Below are 16,494 nucleotides of genomic sequence, written 5' to 3'. Positions count from 1 at the left end.
AATCCCAATAGTCTCCAAACGCAGAAACTGGCACGAAGATATGGTTGTACTGAACAGCATATTCGTGGACTTCTGTGTTCATGTAAAAAATGGTAACAGCATATGTCATGACAGTGCAGGGAGACTGCCTAATTAATCTTAAAATATGAATATCTGAGCAGTGGCGTGTGTAATATGTAATATTGAGTTCAAAGCAATATGTAGTATCAAATCAGACCATCTTAATATTACATTTTTAATCCTAGAGAGAAAGTGTCAGTAAGTACCTAATATGCTGAATCTAATTCTTTCAAAATTTCCAAAAACATATGTTTCACTGATCAATCATAACTTTTTGAGATGTCAGGGTATAGAGTCTTATTGTGTACATTTAACTTTCAGCTGCCAACATATTTATTTTAAAAACAGCTAGTTAATGACAAAGTAAAGTACATAGACTCATGCCAAATGTATGTGCCAACAATTGTAAGCAAAGGTGGTGGATCACTATGTACACTTACAAAGGCTCCAATTAAAACAACAGTCTTTAGCAGTGTTTGACTAAGTTGGCACAAGTGTATACATGTCTTACTTAATGGACTTCTTGCATAATGTATAGCTGTAATTGCACTGTCACTGTGTTAATTCATCATAACTACTTTTCATTCTATTACTATTCAATTTTAGTCTACTTATCGAGTCAATTTGAGAAAATGTCTCCATTAATTATAAACTGCTTACATATATCAAGAAGGTAGAATGTATAGCAGAGGTTAGTGTGAGATATCTTCACAGTTTCTTTTAAGTTCAGTTCACACTTGGTCTAAATAATGTGAAACAGGTATAAAAAAAAAAAAAAAAACGGGATTACACCACCACATAGAATAACATGAAAAAGACCCGCTGTACTTCTAAGAAGGGCAAATTGTTGACATCTAATTATTCTAAATATTTCTCATTTTTTTAACCTTAAACACACATGTAGCTCAGTTGTGGAAAGAAGGGAGTGGGGAATGCTGATTCAGTGTATACACAACAATCTTAAGAAAACAATAATCAGCGTATTTCCTCCCATTTAGCTGGTAACTTTCCAGTATGTGCTTTTGTGAGCTGTAGTACCATAAAAAGGTTAGCACAATCCTAGTCTCAAGGACATGATGAGACATGACTGGCACGTTGTGAGGAGACATCAGGAGGACAGCTGCTAGTGCAATGAAGTGAAATCAACCAAAAACAAGGAAACTGTCTGTTCACAACCTTCCCACAACTTGACAACAGAAACCACTATTCGGCCTCCATAAATCAAATAGTTCTGCCTCCATAAATCAGATTGAGAATTGGTGCACAAAGTTTGAACTTAATTCGCCCTGAACATGTGTCCATCCAAATGAAAGTCAGACTCCAATCACAACTTCTTGGCAGACACATAGAGAGGTACGTACTTTCAGTATTGCAGTGTTCCTGAGTCAGGCTCTGTGTGTGTGTGTGTGTGTGTGTGTTTAAAGGCCCAAGTACTCTGCCAGGAAGATGGCCATGATTTTAGTGAGGTTTTCCACAGTGGGCCGGTGCATCCTCTCCTCATCATCCTCCATTTTGTGCCAAAATGGTGGGAATGGCGTGGGTATAACATGAAGCACTGGAACACCTGATGGATTCACAGAGAATGCCTTCATCAGAGAGGACTCGTACTTCAGAAGCCATTGTAAATGTTTGCCAGAGAATAAGACTTTTGATTCGGATTAAACAGAAGCATTTGTGATTCAGATAAAACAGCACTAGTCCCCCAACCAGTACCATCTTGGCTTTTACTTCATATTATAGTTTTTTTTTTTTATTTACCCTCATTTGACAGTGAAATAAAGACATTGAGAGGTATGAAGATTCTCATACTGACCCCTATGTAAGAAGGGGATATGGTCGTCCTGCACAGGGCCCAGATACACATCCTTCCTGAAGTAGCTCTGTTCAGACGGGTGGGAAAACAACAGGCCCTGCCTGTGCAATCTCTTCTCTGAGAGGGGAAAAGACAGTGAGAGCATGTGGTGTTATGGGGCATTCCATTTATACAGCCTTGCTAAAAAATATAGGAGTGGGTGATTACCTGCAGCTATGAGACGGTCAAACCAATGAGCTGTGTTGTCAAAGTGATTGACAATCAGTGGATCAGGCCCACCCAACAGGTCCAGTAAAACAAACAAATCCTGTAGTTAAAAAAAATACGAAGTCCTTGTAAATATATATAGGACACAACAGGCAGCTATGAAGTATTGAGTGTGAACAAATAACAGATCCGTACCACTGCTTGCAGTAGGTTGGTGCGAGAGGTGGGGGCGGGATACGGCGTGTGGGCCATGCGCTCAGCCAGGTGGCGAGAGCCGTAGATAGAATCAGTGTCTGTCCACTCCTCAAATGCCTCTTCTCCATCAAAAAAGACCAGCTGAAGGGTCACAGCAGCCCGCTACACAGAGAGAATTAGGGGGTTGGTTAGACTTGAGCACATCGGATTTGTTTAATCTGTTTTTACATTTTGAAATATTTGAAATACAGCTGATCTTCCTCTCCACAAATGAACTGGATGGTCAAAAGATTTAGTTAAAGGTGCTCTAAGCAACGCCACACGTTTTTTAGGCTAAAACATTTTATGTCACTTACTGCAAACATCACCTAACCATCCGCTAGCTGTCTGTGTCCTGAATACACTGTAAAAAAATGCAATCTCTATGAACAGCCCAGGCTCCAAAACCTTGGCAAACCTAGCCTATAAAATCATTACTGCAAACATCACCTAACCATCTGCTAGCTGTCTGTGTCCTGAATACACTGTAAAAAAACGCAATCTCTATGAACAGCCCAGGCTCCAAAACCTTGGCAAACCTAGCCTATAAAATCATAACAAACTGTTCCAGCAAATCACAGACGAGATGCGCGTTTAGGAGAGTTTCAATTGCACGGGAGCAGCACGAGAGGGAGGTGGAGGAAGTAGCAAGCTAGCTCTCTGTTTTGTTTGAAAGTCAACAGAAGTGACGTTACCCAGCATCGCTTAGAGCACCTTTAAAGGAATTTTTTGCCAATTTTTCACATAGATCTCTGTTTGTCAAGGTCACAGAGTATTGTTGATACACTGTTTGTTTTATTTCGTACCAACAGTACTTGTGACCTTGACAAACAGAGATCTATGTGAAAAATCACCAGAGTTCTCCTTTGCGATAATGAAACAAATGCAACTGCTTGTTGCCCTTGTGGGGAATTCAGAGACATCATATGTTATCTGGTGCTATTTCCTCCTTAATAAACTTTTGTGATTGAGGCATAACATTGTTACGCATTACTGGATCCATTGGCTAAAGGAGAACCTTTGTTTTCTACTTCGACAAGAAATGGCCTGGTGTCCCACTTCTATGTTTTCTTATTGTTGGACTTCCAAGCTAATTGCTATAGTCACAGAAAGAAGATACTACAGAACTATCCTATGCAGATTTTCAGAACACTACCATGACTACAAGCATCCAGTACAATATGCACAAATCCAGGTTTCAGTCTGTCCAAGTTCTAGCTACTTTAGTTTAACAAGGCTGTCCCAGATGTTAGTAATTATGTTGTGGCTTGAAAACTGGTTGAACACTCAATGTTCTTAATATATTCTCCACATGTTCAGTCCAGTGCCAGCACTGAAAACAAATATTGAAGACAATGCAACAACCAAGTGTGTCATTTGTCACAGATGTGCTGAATTTTGCGAACTATTCTCAGGATGTGAAACACACAAACGGTGAGAGTGTGTCTGCAGTGCTGGGTGGTGCTTATTTCTTTTGGTCTGGGGGGGGGGCTGTATTTCTCAGTCATTTGTAGTTTCATTTGCTTGATTGAACATTGAAGTAAATCCAAGTATGGAAGGAAAGAAGGAGACACTGAATTTTAGGCATTTCCAACACGTTAGCGAGACTTCTGCATCATTAATTCAAAGTGCTGCACTGGAGATTTTCCTACCAGTCGGTGTAAGATGCAATGAATTTCCACAAGACACCAAATACCCTTCACAACAAACACCAGTCAATAAATTCAAACCATTTTACCTAAATACATAAACTTAACACAACCGTACCTGTTGTTTAAGGGCGTTCAACTGCACATCTAGAACTGTAACAAGTTCAAGGATCATGGAGCAGGGAACTGCTGAGTCGCTCGCCCCCAGAAACACACGTTTGGGGTGCTTGGGGTCCGGTGGGTAGAACTTGGAGTCATAGTGACAGGCCAGAAGGAGGCGTCGGGGGGCTGAGGGGTCCAGTACAGCCAAGACATTGGTGAAGGTGACCAGGCCTCGTGGAGTGGCTGATTTGAAGAGGTCCTCCTCGACTGTCCAGCCCGTCAGTAGGGACGAGAGCTGAGACTTGATGTGCTTAAGGCACATCACCAAGGAAACAAGAGCAGGAAAGGTAGGAGATGCAGTTTCACCTTCTCAAAGCCATAATTCTCACTAGCTGAGGTGTTATTAAGATCCAGAAATAACAGTGCCAACAAACCCTGTGTGTAAAAGATGTGGCACAATCTAATAACGGCATTTAAAGCTCAAAAAAATACTCATTGGACTTGACACATAAAGTATAATGATCCTGACTCGATTCACTTTTTGCTTAAAAATAACACAATTATTATAAGATTTTTTATATTTTATTGAAAACAGAAGCTACTCAGAAGAGAGAAGAGTGTAAATGGCTTTGTGTATTGAGGATGGTCACCTTCAGTCACTGTAACTCTGAATGAGTATGAGTCTCACCTGTCTCACAGTATAGTCTCACCTGTCTCACAGTATAGTCTCACCTGTCTCACAGCTTGGCTGCCTGGCGTTCCTGGAAGCCTCTCTATCAAGAATGGCCTCAGATGTTTCTCCCACAGACGTGATATGTCTACCTGGGCAGCTAGTTTGCGTACCTGGGCCAGGGATAACTTGCTAGGCTTATGATTGAGCTGGAAAAGAAAATATGTGGTTAGGAAACCAAATTTACGATGCACATTATTATCTCTGTCAACTTATGTTATTTTTATGTTTATACCCAAGAAAACATAATGTCAGTAACAGTTTATACAACACAGTATATTTTTTAAAGTATAGTTTTTAAATATCTTTCAAGTATATTTTAAAAGGCCATTAAAAAAACATCAAAGCTTTAGAATGCACTCTGTTTAGAAGTAGCTCATCCAACTCCAGCACACAGACATGAGAATGGCTGGAAGGCCACAGACTTCAGAAAAACATTTGTCGCTCATGTACAGCATCCAGGATGATAAAGGAAGCAACAAGGAGGTGATTGTGCTGGTAGATTCCTTCTGAAGTACACTAATCATCTATTCAGGGTTTGGGGGTGTTTGCCTCCAGGCTGTTTGACCAGATCACACAGACAGCTGTTCAACCTCTCTTCAGGCTGTTAAAAGTTTCAGGCTGTTAAAAGTTTAAAAGTGGGGGCAACCTCATCGGAGACTGCATCATGCTAGGTGATCCACAGACACATTGTGGGGATTGTTTTCTGTGACTGCCAGTATCACTGCACAATTACCAAGTCTGTAAACAAGCTGACAGATATAGAGCAGATCTACTATGTTGACTGCATGATCCACTGACTTACTTTCCCCCCTAAAAAGATGTGTCCTTACAGTCTAGGAGGCATTTTCCTCTGTGATATCAGATGTGTAAAAGTGATGGTGATGGTCCAAAGAAGTACAAATATTTGGACAGATATATGATACACAATCAGTGTGTGGGGATTGCAGTAGACTTGGGAAAATGGTTTAACACGCTTTCTAGATATCGACTAGGTCCAGTCTCCAGAAGGGGGGGAGGGGGGGGGCATGGTTTTGTTGGAATGATTTTGCAAAACTTTTCAATTTCAATTTAATTTCACTTATAGAGCACCAAAACACTACACATGTCTCATGGCGCTTTACAGAAAGCTGATTTTGTTCCCTGGTACCATTATTTACTGAACTGGTGAAATCCATTATAACCAGTAGAACAGGTACCTTAAATGTTGTGACGGATACCACTCTCAAATAGTCATATGAGAGAACTTAAAGCAGTTAAGTCATTCAATGAAGCTGCAGCTGTAACCATTCCATTCAGGCCCTATCTGCACTTTGTGCTTCATAGCCTATGCATGTTTACAACTTTATCTTGTAGTTATGAGTGAGTTTCAAGGTAGGATACTGCAAAACAAAACATATATTATCAAGTAAAAGAAAATCTCACCTTGTCTTTAATGAGATCTGCTGACAGAATTCTGGAGTTGGTTGCCTCATTTGACAGGTATATTCCCAAGATCATAGCAAGCACAAACGCACCGCAGAGACAGATGACCAAAACCCGCATACGAGGCATGCGGACTTGTTCACAAACGGAGGTCGTACCGCCGTTACCTGTATGTAGTGCCTTGTATCTAGAACTATTTCTCGGCATTTTGTACACAACACACTGAACAACCTCCCCTACCAAAACACAGCACAAAGGAAATTTGCATTGGCTGCTGCAGCCACTCGACTAGCTACGTGTGCTTTGAACACGTCAGTAGAACATCAGAACGAACGGCAAGGTGATTTTGGGAAACGGAACAGCCCTTGTCAGAGGTTGCTTGACAGTCATGACCATTTTGAAGCCAAAACCTTGTCATTGACAGGCTACTCAGAATTCACTGGAAAAGAAAATGTGCACGTTACGTTTACTCAGTCTGCTTGTTTCAACACTGGTAAATTATTGTGTAAACCCCCTACACACTGATGGTCCATGATTATAGGGTTGCTGTTACTCACTGTATGACATAATCGCCATTAATTTAGTCATATTAAATGCTAACTGCCCATGCATTAAACCTTCCAGCTTCACGCTAATCTCAGCTAGCAAGCAGCACTTCTCAAACGATAGATGTGAACCAAAGCGTCTAAGCTACATCTGTTATGTTTAACTATACGCACAAGACGTACATTATTCACAACAACAAAAAATGACCAATGTCTTAACGAACCCAGGCTCTACAACAACAGCAGTCAGATTCAATGTCTCTGACCACAGCAATGACAGCGTTGAAAATGTAGTTGTCTTCTTCTTCTCTTTTTTTCAGCTGTTCAGAGACCTTTTTAGTACATTGCTGCCTCTCTGGTCAATGCGAAGAACTAAACCTTGGGAAACGTGGGCTAAAACTATTTTTTGAAATAAAAAAAAAAGTTCTGTGCTCTCGGTTTTCAAGGAAGAGTGCATACATGGTTTTTTTGTGCATCTGATAAGGTGTGGACATACACTTGATCCCCTAGGCTTACTACAATTATTTTAGCCATGTCCATTATTGCATTGTTTTGGCTGACTGAAGCTTAAAGCTATGCAACTGTGTATTCTCCTCCCCCTATACCGGTATATTGAAATATGAAGTTAGTTATGATGGGCTTTTATTGGAAAATCACCCAAACAATTGGAATGCTTAGCTGTCTACAAAAAGCGCAATTGATACACACAAGATGCATAATACACTGCATTAAATGCATTTCAGTTAGTTGGTCAGTTAGTCAACTATACCAATTGAAAAAATAAAATAAAAATAAGCATAATTTCCAAATATGTGTAGCAACCAACAGACTTGTTAGGCATACACTTTCTTTTTGTGTAAACCCTACATACCAGGTTGATTTGAATGCACTGAACCAAATGCATTCCACCAAGTGATATAAAGTAGTATAATAAAAGATAATACGACAAAATTACAGTTTTCCTTCCAAAAAAAGAAGCGAAAAGTGTGTGTGTGTCATAGACTGTGTGTGTTGGGGGGTGGGTTACATTAAATCTACGGCAAATCTCTTCTGGCATACGCACTACATAAGAAGCCTATATTTATAACATTTGTTGTACACTTTTATCCAAGTTCAAAGTAAAAATCCGAGATTGTCAAATTGTATCTCCAGGTTCCAGCTATACTTCCACGTGGTTCTGCTACGCTACTCATCTTCTAACATTTCCGGGTCGGAGCCCTCCCCTGATTCGCAGAAATTAACATATTACAGATATTACCGTTTAAGAAATACGTTGTTGATTGGTTCTCATTTCAACCGTTTGATAATTCATCAATATGATTGGTTCGTGGTTGATTGTGGGTGGGTAGAATATTCCAGAAGTCGTGTTTACGGATAGCTAAATGGGAGACACCCATATTTTTTGCTGCGTACGGTGTGTTGTTAGCTTACGTTAGGTGGTTTTGGAAGTGCGCACGGTTAATAGCTAACTTACATGCAAGCTCAGTACGGGCTGCGGCACTTTGGATGTTCCATGTTAAATCTTGGTGGCTAACTATATGGGTTGTAGCTTTACGGTGTACAGTACTAGCAAATGCTGACAAAGTTACGCAGAAACGTAGCATTAGCATTCCATAGGTAACGTTACTTTACCTAGCCAGGACAGCAAGCCGAGTTATCAGGGGTTCTTATGCCATAGGCCTACCTAATTTCTTCTTATTAGCCACACGTTTCAAGTGTTACGTTAGTGAACAGGAAGGTAAATAGTTGTCTAGTTAATCACGTAACGTTATTCTCTCCAGTTACATTTGGCTAGCAATTTCTTACCTAGTTGGTTAGCATCCGACATTAAGATGGAAGACAACGGTATATCAGTCATAAGCAATCCAACAGTGGCAGTTCGTTTGACTAGCACTCTTTCTGAGTTTGAATCAAATCGACGATTCAATCGGGGAATCACCATTGCAGAATTTAAGGTAATATCCTCAGACTATGATGAATTGTTATTAAGGAAGGTAAGCAGAGGCTGTTGGATCATGATTGAAACTGATTTTATGCTGATGGCATTGTTTACGTTTTGTTTTATGGCCACGTGCTGGTAAAACCATGCAATTTCCATTTGATACGTTTTTGGTAACCTAGAGGTTGGCATAGGTAGATGTGCTATTTCATCTGCCTTGACCAATTTCTGTCGTTCGCTTTGACATGGAATGACAACGACAACGTAGTGTTACATGTTTCCCCTGGACACAGCTGTAAATCCAGTGCTTTCAAAGACGTTATTAGGAAACTTTATTTTTCAGTAGACTCATTTAGATGTTGCTACGACATCGTTTGTCGCGTTGCACCCATACAAAGGGCTTATATGATCAATTCTGTGGCTATTGCCAACCCTGAGGGGGGTGTATAGCCTGACGAGCCAGGGATGTAACCTCTGCAGACAAATTGCTGCACAATGGCCATTGACCACTCCCTCATCATTATCCAGCCTTCTTTTCTTTTACTGAGGCTTAGTAATGACCTTAATTTGTATTACTTAAGATTTGGGGGTACAAGTATCAACAGTGGCATATGGCAAGTTGAAAATGTCATGCCTACTTGCAGAGGGGAGGATGTTGGTACTCTGGTAGATGTGTGTGCCTTGAAGAAGTGAACAGTCTAATTTGCCACAAATGTCTGGCTGAAATTGAAACAATTTTCTTTTTCTTTAAATCCTTGTTTCCTCATTGAAACCCTCATTGAAATAAAAAAATGTGAGGATGCTCTTTCAGTATGCTGCATTACTGCTGTGTCATATTGCACAACTGTATCAACTCACTGGTCTTGATGGATTTTTCCTTACAACCAGGATGCATAGGAAGGAATAAGGTCAATTAAATGATCTTGTTCTTCATTACTGTACTGGCCACAAATAATTTGTAAACTACATGTGGTTTGTATAGATGCCGTGTCTATTCATTTTAGTGTATTCCATTTTGATTGCCAGTTGTGCACAATTCTTTTGTAAATTTGTGACTTTGAATACAGTATTTAATTTGTCTGTCTATGTATCAGTGTAAGTTGGAGATGGTGGTAGGCATTCCATCATCATGTATGGAACTGCAGCTGTTCAGCACCCAAGACAAGTTCCTGCTGAAACTCGAGGACAGTGATGCTCTCTTAGGCTCGTACCCTGTGGATGATGATTGCAGGATACATGTAAGACTGAATACTCAGTTCTCTCCACCCAGTTCGTTCCATATCTCCTAGATCGAACATATAGAATTAACGTAAAAAATGTAAAACTCTGTATGACATTACAGGACCGATATGAAATGTTTTTTTGTTTGTTTTTTTGAGATTGTGAAATAAGTCTTTGAAAATATGTAGGTGATTGACCGCAGTGGAGGTCAGAACGAGTTCAGCGATCTGTCAAAGGTTGAGAAGTTCGAGCTGCCAGAAGACGCCTATGAGAAGAGAAATGGTATGGATCCCCCTCTAAACTAACAGATTTATTTTTATTAGCAACTGTACAACATACTAAGGGCTTCTACTGCTGCTTCTAAAGCACATTCACAGTACTTAAGCAGCCATAGCATGACCGCGATATCAAGCTCCTTCAGATGGTCTAATTAGATTATTAATTTTCTCCCCTCAGACTCGGCACGCTCCTTCTTAAAGAAGAAGAAGCTTGGCCGGTTTAATGAAGAGGGTCAAGCGAAACAGGAAGAACTGAAGGCGGCAGCAGAGGAGAAGGAGAAAGCTGCATGTGCCAACATCACCACCGGTAGTAGATGCCAAGTCAAAGTTGTCGGGCAGCCTACTAAGGTCGGCACTGTGATGTATGTAGGTAAGCAAGCCAGACGTTTCCCCATTGGGATTAGGATTGTTTGAAGTTTGAAGAGCAGAAGCACTTTACTTATCAGAAGACCTATACTTATCAAAATCTGTCATACCTCAATGCTTTCCTGTTGTTCCTCCATGTACATGAACTTACTCCAAGTATGACTTTGATTACCATGCAATCATGGTGACTGCTTTGGTCAAAATCTTTGTGGTTGTCATTAACTGTCCACCAGGTCAACTGGGTGGCTTTGTGGACAAGCTTGACATCCATGAGCATGTCTGTCCCTTGCTTGTCCTTGATGACATGAACACCCCAAGCACAATAGACTTCATGTCCATTATATTCCTTATACACTCCTTTGACCTACAATGTCTAGCCCACCTACTCACAAAGCTGGCCAAGAACTTGATCTCATTCTCACTCAAATAAAAACCTAACTAGCCAAATATCTCACAAACTACTAGTCGCTCTTTTACTCATCGGTATTGGGACTTGATATCGGCAAGTACACAAAAGTAAATACACATACTCGCTTTGAAAAAATTAAAAATGGTAATAATCTTTAGTCTACTTAGTGGCTTAAAGGTTGTATCAGCGATTGCAGGCCCAAACATAAATGATCACATTCAGCTGATCTTTCCTCGTGATCCGCTAGCTGCCCGCCCCATCAGAAGGCCGTCAAAAAAAACACGTCTCTGTAGGCAGCCTAGGCTCCGAGATCTGGGGCCTATTGCACAAAACTAGGATAAGGGATTAAGCCAGGATATCTTGGTTATCCTGGCTCAATTTATCCGTGATCCAGTTGCACAAACGCGGCATAGGGGGCAGCAGGATATGTTATGGTATAAGTTACCATGGCGATTTATTCTGTGGAGCTAGCCTGCTCCAGACCAGGCTAAATTCCAGGATCTATTTAATCTCATCCCTTATCTCAGTCAGCAGTCACCACAAATGGAAACCAATAGTTATTCCACTGCCCGCTACACATTGTTATCACACACTAGACCTACTGTCATTATTTAAACATTTGTCAAAGTCAAAGTCAGCTTTATTGTCAATTTCTTCACATGTTCCAGACATACAAAGAGATCGAAATTACGTTTCTCACTATCCCACGGTGAAGACAAGACATATTTTACTTAATTTAAGTCCACAGACAAACATAATATTCAAGTAAACAAAAAAGTAAGTAAATAGTAAATAAGAGGGCACATATAATAATGAAAAAATAAGAGCAGCAAAATTTGGTTGAAATTGTGCATAGACAGTCAATAAAATATTAGTGCAAAGTCAGGCCAATAAAAGGCTTGGGTAGTTCTGTTTGACCTAAGTAAGAAAGAAAGTGGCATAGTGGTGCAAGTTATGTAAGAGCAGCAGAAGTGTTGTGTTTTCAGGACAACAACAACAAGTTGTAAAGTGTGCAAGTGTGCAAGTGGAGTAGTGCAGGCGGCCATTGTGGGTCCAATGTCCAGAATGTTATGTAGCTGAGGGTGGAGGGGGGAGAGGAGGGAGAGAGTTCAGCATCCTTACAGCTTGGTGTATGAAGCTGTTGGTGAGTGGTGGTGCGGGAGCGCAGGCTTCTGTACCTCTTCCCAGAGGGCAGTAGATCAAACAGATTGTGAGCGGGGTGACTTGCATCACTCACAATTTTGGTCGCCTTGCGGGTGAGGTGGGTGGTGTAAATGTCCTTCAGGGAGGGGAGTGAAACACCAATAATCCTTCCAGCTGTGTTCACTATGCGCTGCAGGGCTTTCCTGTTGTATTCAGCGCAGCTTCCGCCCCACACAGCGATACAGCTGGAGAGGATGCTCTCAATGGTGCCTCGGTAGAATGTGGTCATGATGGCTGGTGGAGCACTTGCTCGCCTGAGTTTCCGCAGGAAGTACAGGCGGCGCTGAGCTCTCTTCGCCAGTGATGCAGTGTTGGTGGTCCAGGAGAGGTCTTCACTGATGTGCACCCCCAGGAATTTGGTGCTGCTCGCTCTCTCCACCACAGCACCGTCGATGGTCAGTGGCAGGTGTTGGGTGTGACCTCTCCGGAAGTCAACAACAATCTCTTTGGTGATCATTAATTAAGTTTTACAGATTGCCATTCCCGACCTGTCATGCGACAATGTGATGTCACGGGAGTGTCTAACCATTAGGATTTGTAGCGAGCTAGCTCTCTGTGACGTTACCCCGCCATCTCTGATACAACCCTTTAAAGAGCCATTTACTGACAAAGCGAAATGGCCCCCAAAGGCTATCCTTTATACTGTTTTGTCGTAAATTCCAGTCTAAATTACTCTGATTAACACTCATTATTATCCAAATATAGACCCTAGATTAGAGTGGCCTGGGTGTTCCCATGCTGCCTTGCGCGCGATTTGATTCAAGCTGCTAAGGCAGCCTGGAGACCATGGAGCAAATTTTCGCCTGAGATAGGGAACCAATCACAGAACAGGTGGGAAAGCAAGACGATGATGAGCTATGCACAGACGCATTTGATAGACATCCGTGGCACCCAATAAACGGATTTGGGCATTTTTTTCAAATACGAGAAAATGAACGTTTGGTTCCCAGACCACGTCTCATTGAGAAGTGGTGGCGCTAGCCAGGCTAAGATTAGAGATCAAATGTAACAGATTTTTCCCTCATTTGTTATTGTTTTCAGGAACGGCAGACTTCAAACCAGGCTCCTGGGTTGGAGTCAAGTATGATGAGCCACTTGGAAAGCATGATGGCAGGTATGCATAATGTGAAATAACTCATTGCTGCAACAGGTGACTGAAATTTCACATCTCGGTGAGCGTGTTGCACAGTGAAATGTGTAGCTGTTGTCTCAGTATTTATGGCAAGTGTGTAAACCAGACCTAGGCAATATACGGCCCGCTGGCCAGTCCCAGCCCACGTACTGCTTTTGTCCAGCCCACAACATGGTCGAGGGGAAAAAAAGAAAAGCTGTGGCCACACTGTTCTTTACTGCAAACCTAAATGTAGCCTACTGCTATTAACTTCAAACCAACCGAGGGCGTCGTCTACACTTTTTTTTAAATTGATCAAGACCTAAACATATTCTTCACAAACTTCAAACGACAAGCTCAATGATGACGCTTGCAAAAACAATCCATTAAATCTTAATAAATATGGCAAAGAATTGAATAGCGGACTCTGAATTCCGTGCGTGTAACACATGAGACATCTCAGTGTCAGTTCAAAAGTGGAATGTTTAACATCAACTTCAAAGAATAGAAAATTACGACATTTGGAGACGAAGCATGCATTACAAAGTTATGCCATAAAGTTATCTTCGTGCATAAGAAAAACGGGCTACATACAGTATGTGAGGCAGTTGACAAGATGCAGAGTAAAGTTAAAGTTGACACTGCTTTTGAGTATGAGTTGAGTATTTAAGAAAGTAGACATTTGATTGGCAAAAAAGCTGTTAAAAAAAAAAACAAGCATACGAATGGGCTTGCAAATATCACATTCGGTAAAGTAGGCTAATCTGTCGTGTATCGATAGGCTACTCATGTAATTCAACATGCACCACAATGCTTCCAATGGGTGGCCCGCGGCTTACTTTATCACAGTCAGTATGGCCCTCTGGGGAAAATAATTGCCCACCCCTGGTGCAAACAGTGCTTGAGGAAGAAGCACCTCTAATTCTTTCTTTAATGCCTTGTTGCGTAAACTTGTGTTAACCAGTCATAATACAAATAACTGAATAAATGAAGTTATCAGCAATCATTTAGTTGTGATAATGTAGTAGTCGTAAGGCCTCTGAAATAAGGCAGATTAACCATTGGACAAACTTTCCCATCAGCTTCCTGTGATGTGATGAACTGTTTGCTAGCTTCCTACATAATCTTCACACCCCTAAGTACTGAATAAGTTTATCCACAGTTACTTACTTAAGATGTTAGAATACCCCAAGGTGTTAATAGAAGAATAAGTAGTATGCCTTGTAAGCACTGTAAAGTAAGGTTCTATCGGGTGCATTTGTGTCACTTAGCGATATGATTTTGCACCAGCAGCAGTGAAAGCTTGCATGAGCCTCTGAGGAGCCCTTTGTTTGTGTACTCTGGACTTAATTCCTGTTATGTGTTTTTCTGTTTCTGTCTATGTGTTCCAGTGTGAATGGGAAACGGTATTTTGAATGTGAGCCGAAGTATGGTGCCTTTGTGAAGCCCACATCAGTGACTGTTGGAGATTTCCCAGAAGAAGACTATTTGGATGAGATGTAGGTCAAGAATGATCACATATCCAAACCATCTGGCAGAGGAGTTGTTTGCTTGGAGGGATGGACTTTGTTGACAGGAGTTTTGTATTGCGGCTGAGAGCGCTTTATATGTAACTGTCATTGTAAGTGATTTTGTTTTCCTTTGTTTTGCTGGTCAAGAGCTACCCTTGTTATAACAGAAATAAATCTCAATGCTTTTGGAATAAGATGAGGTCTGACCCTGTGACAAGTGCACATTTCTTTAGAAACCTAAAGTAAGTAAGGTAGAGGTGTGGCCTTTTCTGATTATCTAAAATAAGTCAGTGTAAGTCTGTGTTCACAATTAATAATAATTACACCTAATAAAGCCCTTGTGTTATTTTTCATAATCTGTTCTGAGCGTAAATTGCTGAGAGGGTATCAGCAGAAATGATTTTGCAGTTCTATTAATCCATGTTTGATTTCCTGGAAGAGCGGACAGAATGGGTAGAAACATTTTGGGCACCCTGAAAATGCTCATCCACTACAGCAAAATTGTGCTTCTTTGCATGTTCCTCTAGGTCCCTTCCTATATGTTGTGTATACTGTATATATGTATACGGAGTAAGCTCTAAGGCAACCTCAAAGTAACATAAGACTTCAAGCATGAACTTTATGTGGAACAAAGACGTAACATTAGCTATGTTTTTGTGTGCTTGTTTAGACTGTAAACAGTAAGTGTTCCACAGAACTACAGCCCTGCTGTTAGAGTGGAACAGAACTAGTTGATCTGTTTTTACCTTCTAATTGTGTTACAAGGATTACACTTTCCGCACACTGATTCAATCTTCTGAAACATGCAAGAATTGTAATCAGATTTGCTCAAAATTTTGTTCAGGGATACAATTTGTCAATATCAACGTGAGCATGATGGCTAGCCTTTGTGAGGCTCATCACATGATTTCTAAGAATTGCACCACTAAATTTTGTTCCCAAATACCATCCCCTCCCGAAACCAGTTAGCTTCTTGTTCTGCCCCATCTGCAGTCCAGACAGACAGGTCTCTGATATATGATAAAGACCTTGGCTTACTGTAGAGTTGGCTCGGCCCCATTATTCATTAACTTTTCATGAATGTGCACTAACTATCCAATGAACATAATCATGACGCTGCTCTACGGCAGTCAGATTGATGAGCTTCTTTATGCATCCCATTTAGCACTATCTTCTCACTGAATGTGTTGTTGAATGACTCGTGCTCTGATTTTGGTGATACATGACATTGATTTTTTTTATTGAAAATATATTTACATCAACTTGCACTGGGTCTTTTTTGTACATGATTTGCCAATGTAAGTTAATGGTGTTTTGAGCTCATTTGTCTACATAATCATCTGCCTCAACCCTGTTAATATCTTATTTTCTTGTTAATTGCAATTAAAACATTGAACATGCAGTTGTGCCAAATTGTAAATTAGGATATACTGTATAACACTTTACCATGGCTCTCTACTTTATACATTTAACAATGGCTCTGAAGGCTATGCAGAAACAAAACAAAAGCAACTTTAAGATCAGGTCAAGGTGTGTATACTAAAGCCTGAACCTCCAATACTTAGACAGTAGGGGCAAAGAAAACTCTCTTTTAACAGAAAGAAATCTTGAACAGAACCTTATCTCCTAAGGGTGATGGGGGTGTATCTGTCTGTGACTAGGTAGAGAGATGGAGAGAATGAGGTGTGGAA

General features: G+C 40.8%; 2 protein-coding genes across 2 annotated transcripts; one reads left to right on the top strand and one right to left on the bottom strand.

Annotated features, from left to right (window-relative positions):
* Nucleotides 1-221: 221 nt before the first annotated feature.
* qpctla (glutaminyl-peptide cyclotransferase-like a) lies at nt 222-7,128 on the bottom strand. The gene is made up of 7 exons (XM_042064757.1): nt 6,221-7,128; nt 4,798-4,944; nt 4,082-4,375; nt 2,276-2,437; nt 2,081-2,180; nt 1,874-1,990; nt 222-1,624 (listed from the first exon to the last, which is right to left on the bottom strand). The coding sequence occupies exons 1-7, from the start codon at nt 6,425-6,427 to the stop codon at nt 1,479-1,481; spliced, it is 1,173 nt and encodes a 390-aa protein (XP_041920691.1). The 5' UTR covers nt 6,428-7,128; the 3' UTR covers nt 222-1,478.
* Nucleotides 7,129-8,061: 933 nt separating this feature from the next.
* Nucleotides 8,062-16,205, top strand: tbcb (tubulin folding cofactor B). The gene is made up of 6 exons (XM_042064758.1): nt 8,062-8,720; nt 9,799-9,942; nt 10,114-10,207; nt 10,382-10,573; nt 13,223-13,295; nt 14,684-16,205. Exons 1-6 carry the CDS (start codon nt 8,598-8,600, stop codon nt 14,793-14,795), a joined length of 738 nt encoding a protein of 245 aa, XP_041920692.1. The 5' UTR covers nt 8,062-8,597; the 3' UTR covers nt 14,796-16,205.
* The last annotated feature ends 289 nt before the right edge of the window (nt 16,206-16,494 follow it).

Source organism: Alosa sapidissima, chromosome 15 (genome assembly GCF_018492685.1).
Source record: "Alosa sapidissima isolate fAloSap1 chromosome 15, fAloSap1.pri, whole genome shotgun sequence".
Classification (NCBI taxonomy): domain Eukaryota; kingdom Metazoa; phylum Chordata; class Actinopteri; order Clupeiformes; family Clupeidae; genus Alosa; species Alosa sapidissima.
Note: the sequence above shows the minus strand (reverse complement) of the source record. Positions and strands in the feature narration are given on the sequence as shown.

Coding starts and splice junctions, on each gene's coding strand:
- qpctla (XM_042064757.1), bottom strand. CDS start 6,427: ATGCCGAGAAATAGTTCTAGATACAAGGCACTACATACAGGTAACGGC. Junction 4,945..6,220: donor CAGATCTCATTAAAGACAAG/GTGAGATTTTCT, acceptor TTTCTTTTCCAG/CTCAATCATAAGCCTAGCAA. Junction 2,438..4,081: donor TGAACGCCCTTAAACAACAG/GTACGGTTGTGT, acceptor CTCTCTGTGTAG/CGGGCTGCTGTGACCCTTCA.
- tbcb (XM_042064758.1), top strand. CDS start 8,598: ATGGAAGACAACGGTATATCAGTCATAAGCAATCCAACAGTGGCAGTT. Junction 8,721..9,798: donor TCACCATTGCAGAATTTAAG/GTAATATCCTCA, acceptor TCTATGTATCAG/TGTAAGTTGGAGATGGTGGT. Junction 10,208..10,381: donor CGCCTATGAGAAGAGAAATG/GTATGGATCCCC, acceptor TTCTCCCCTCAG/ACTCGGCACGCTCCTTCTTA.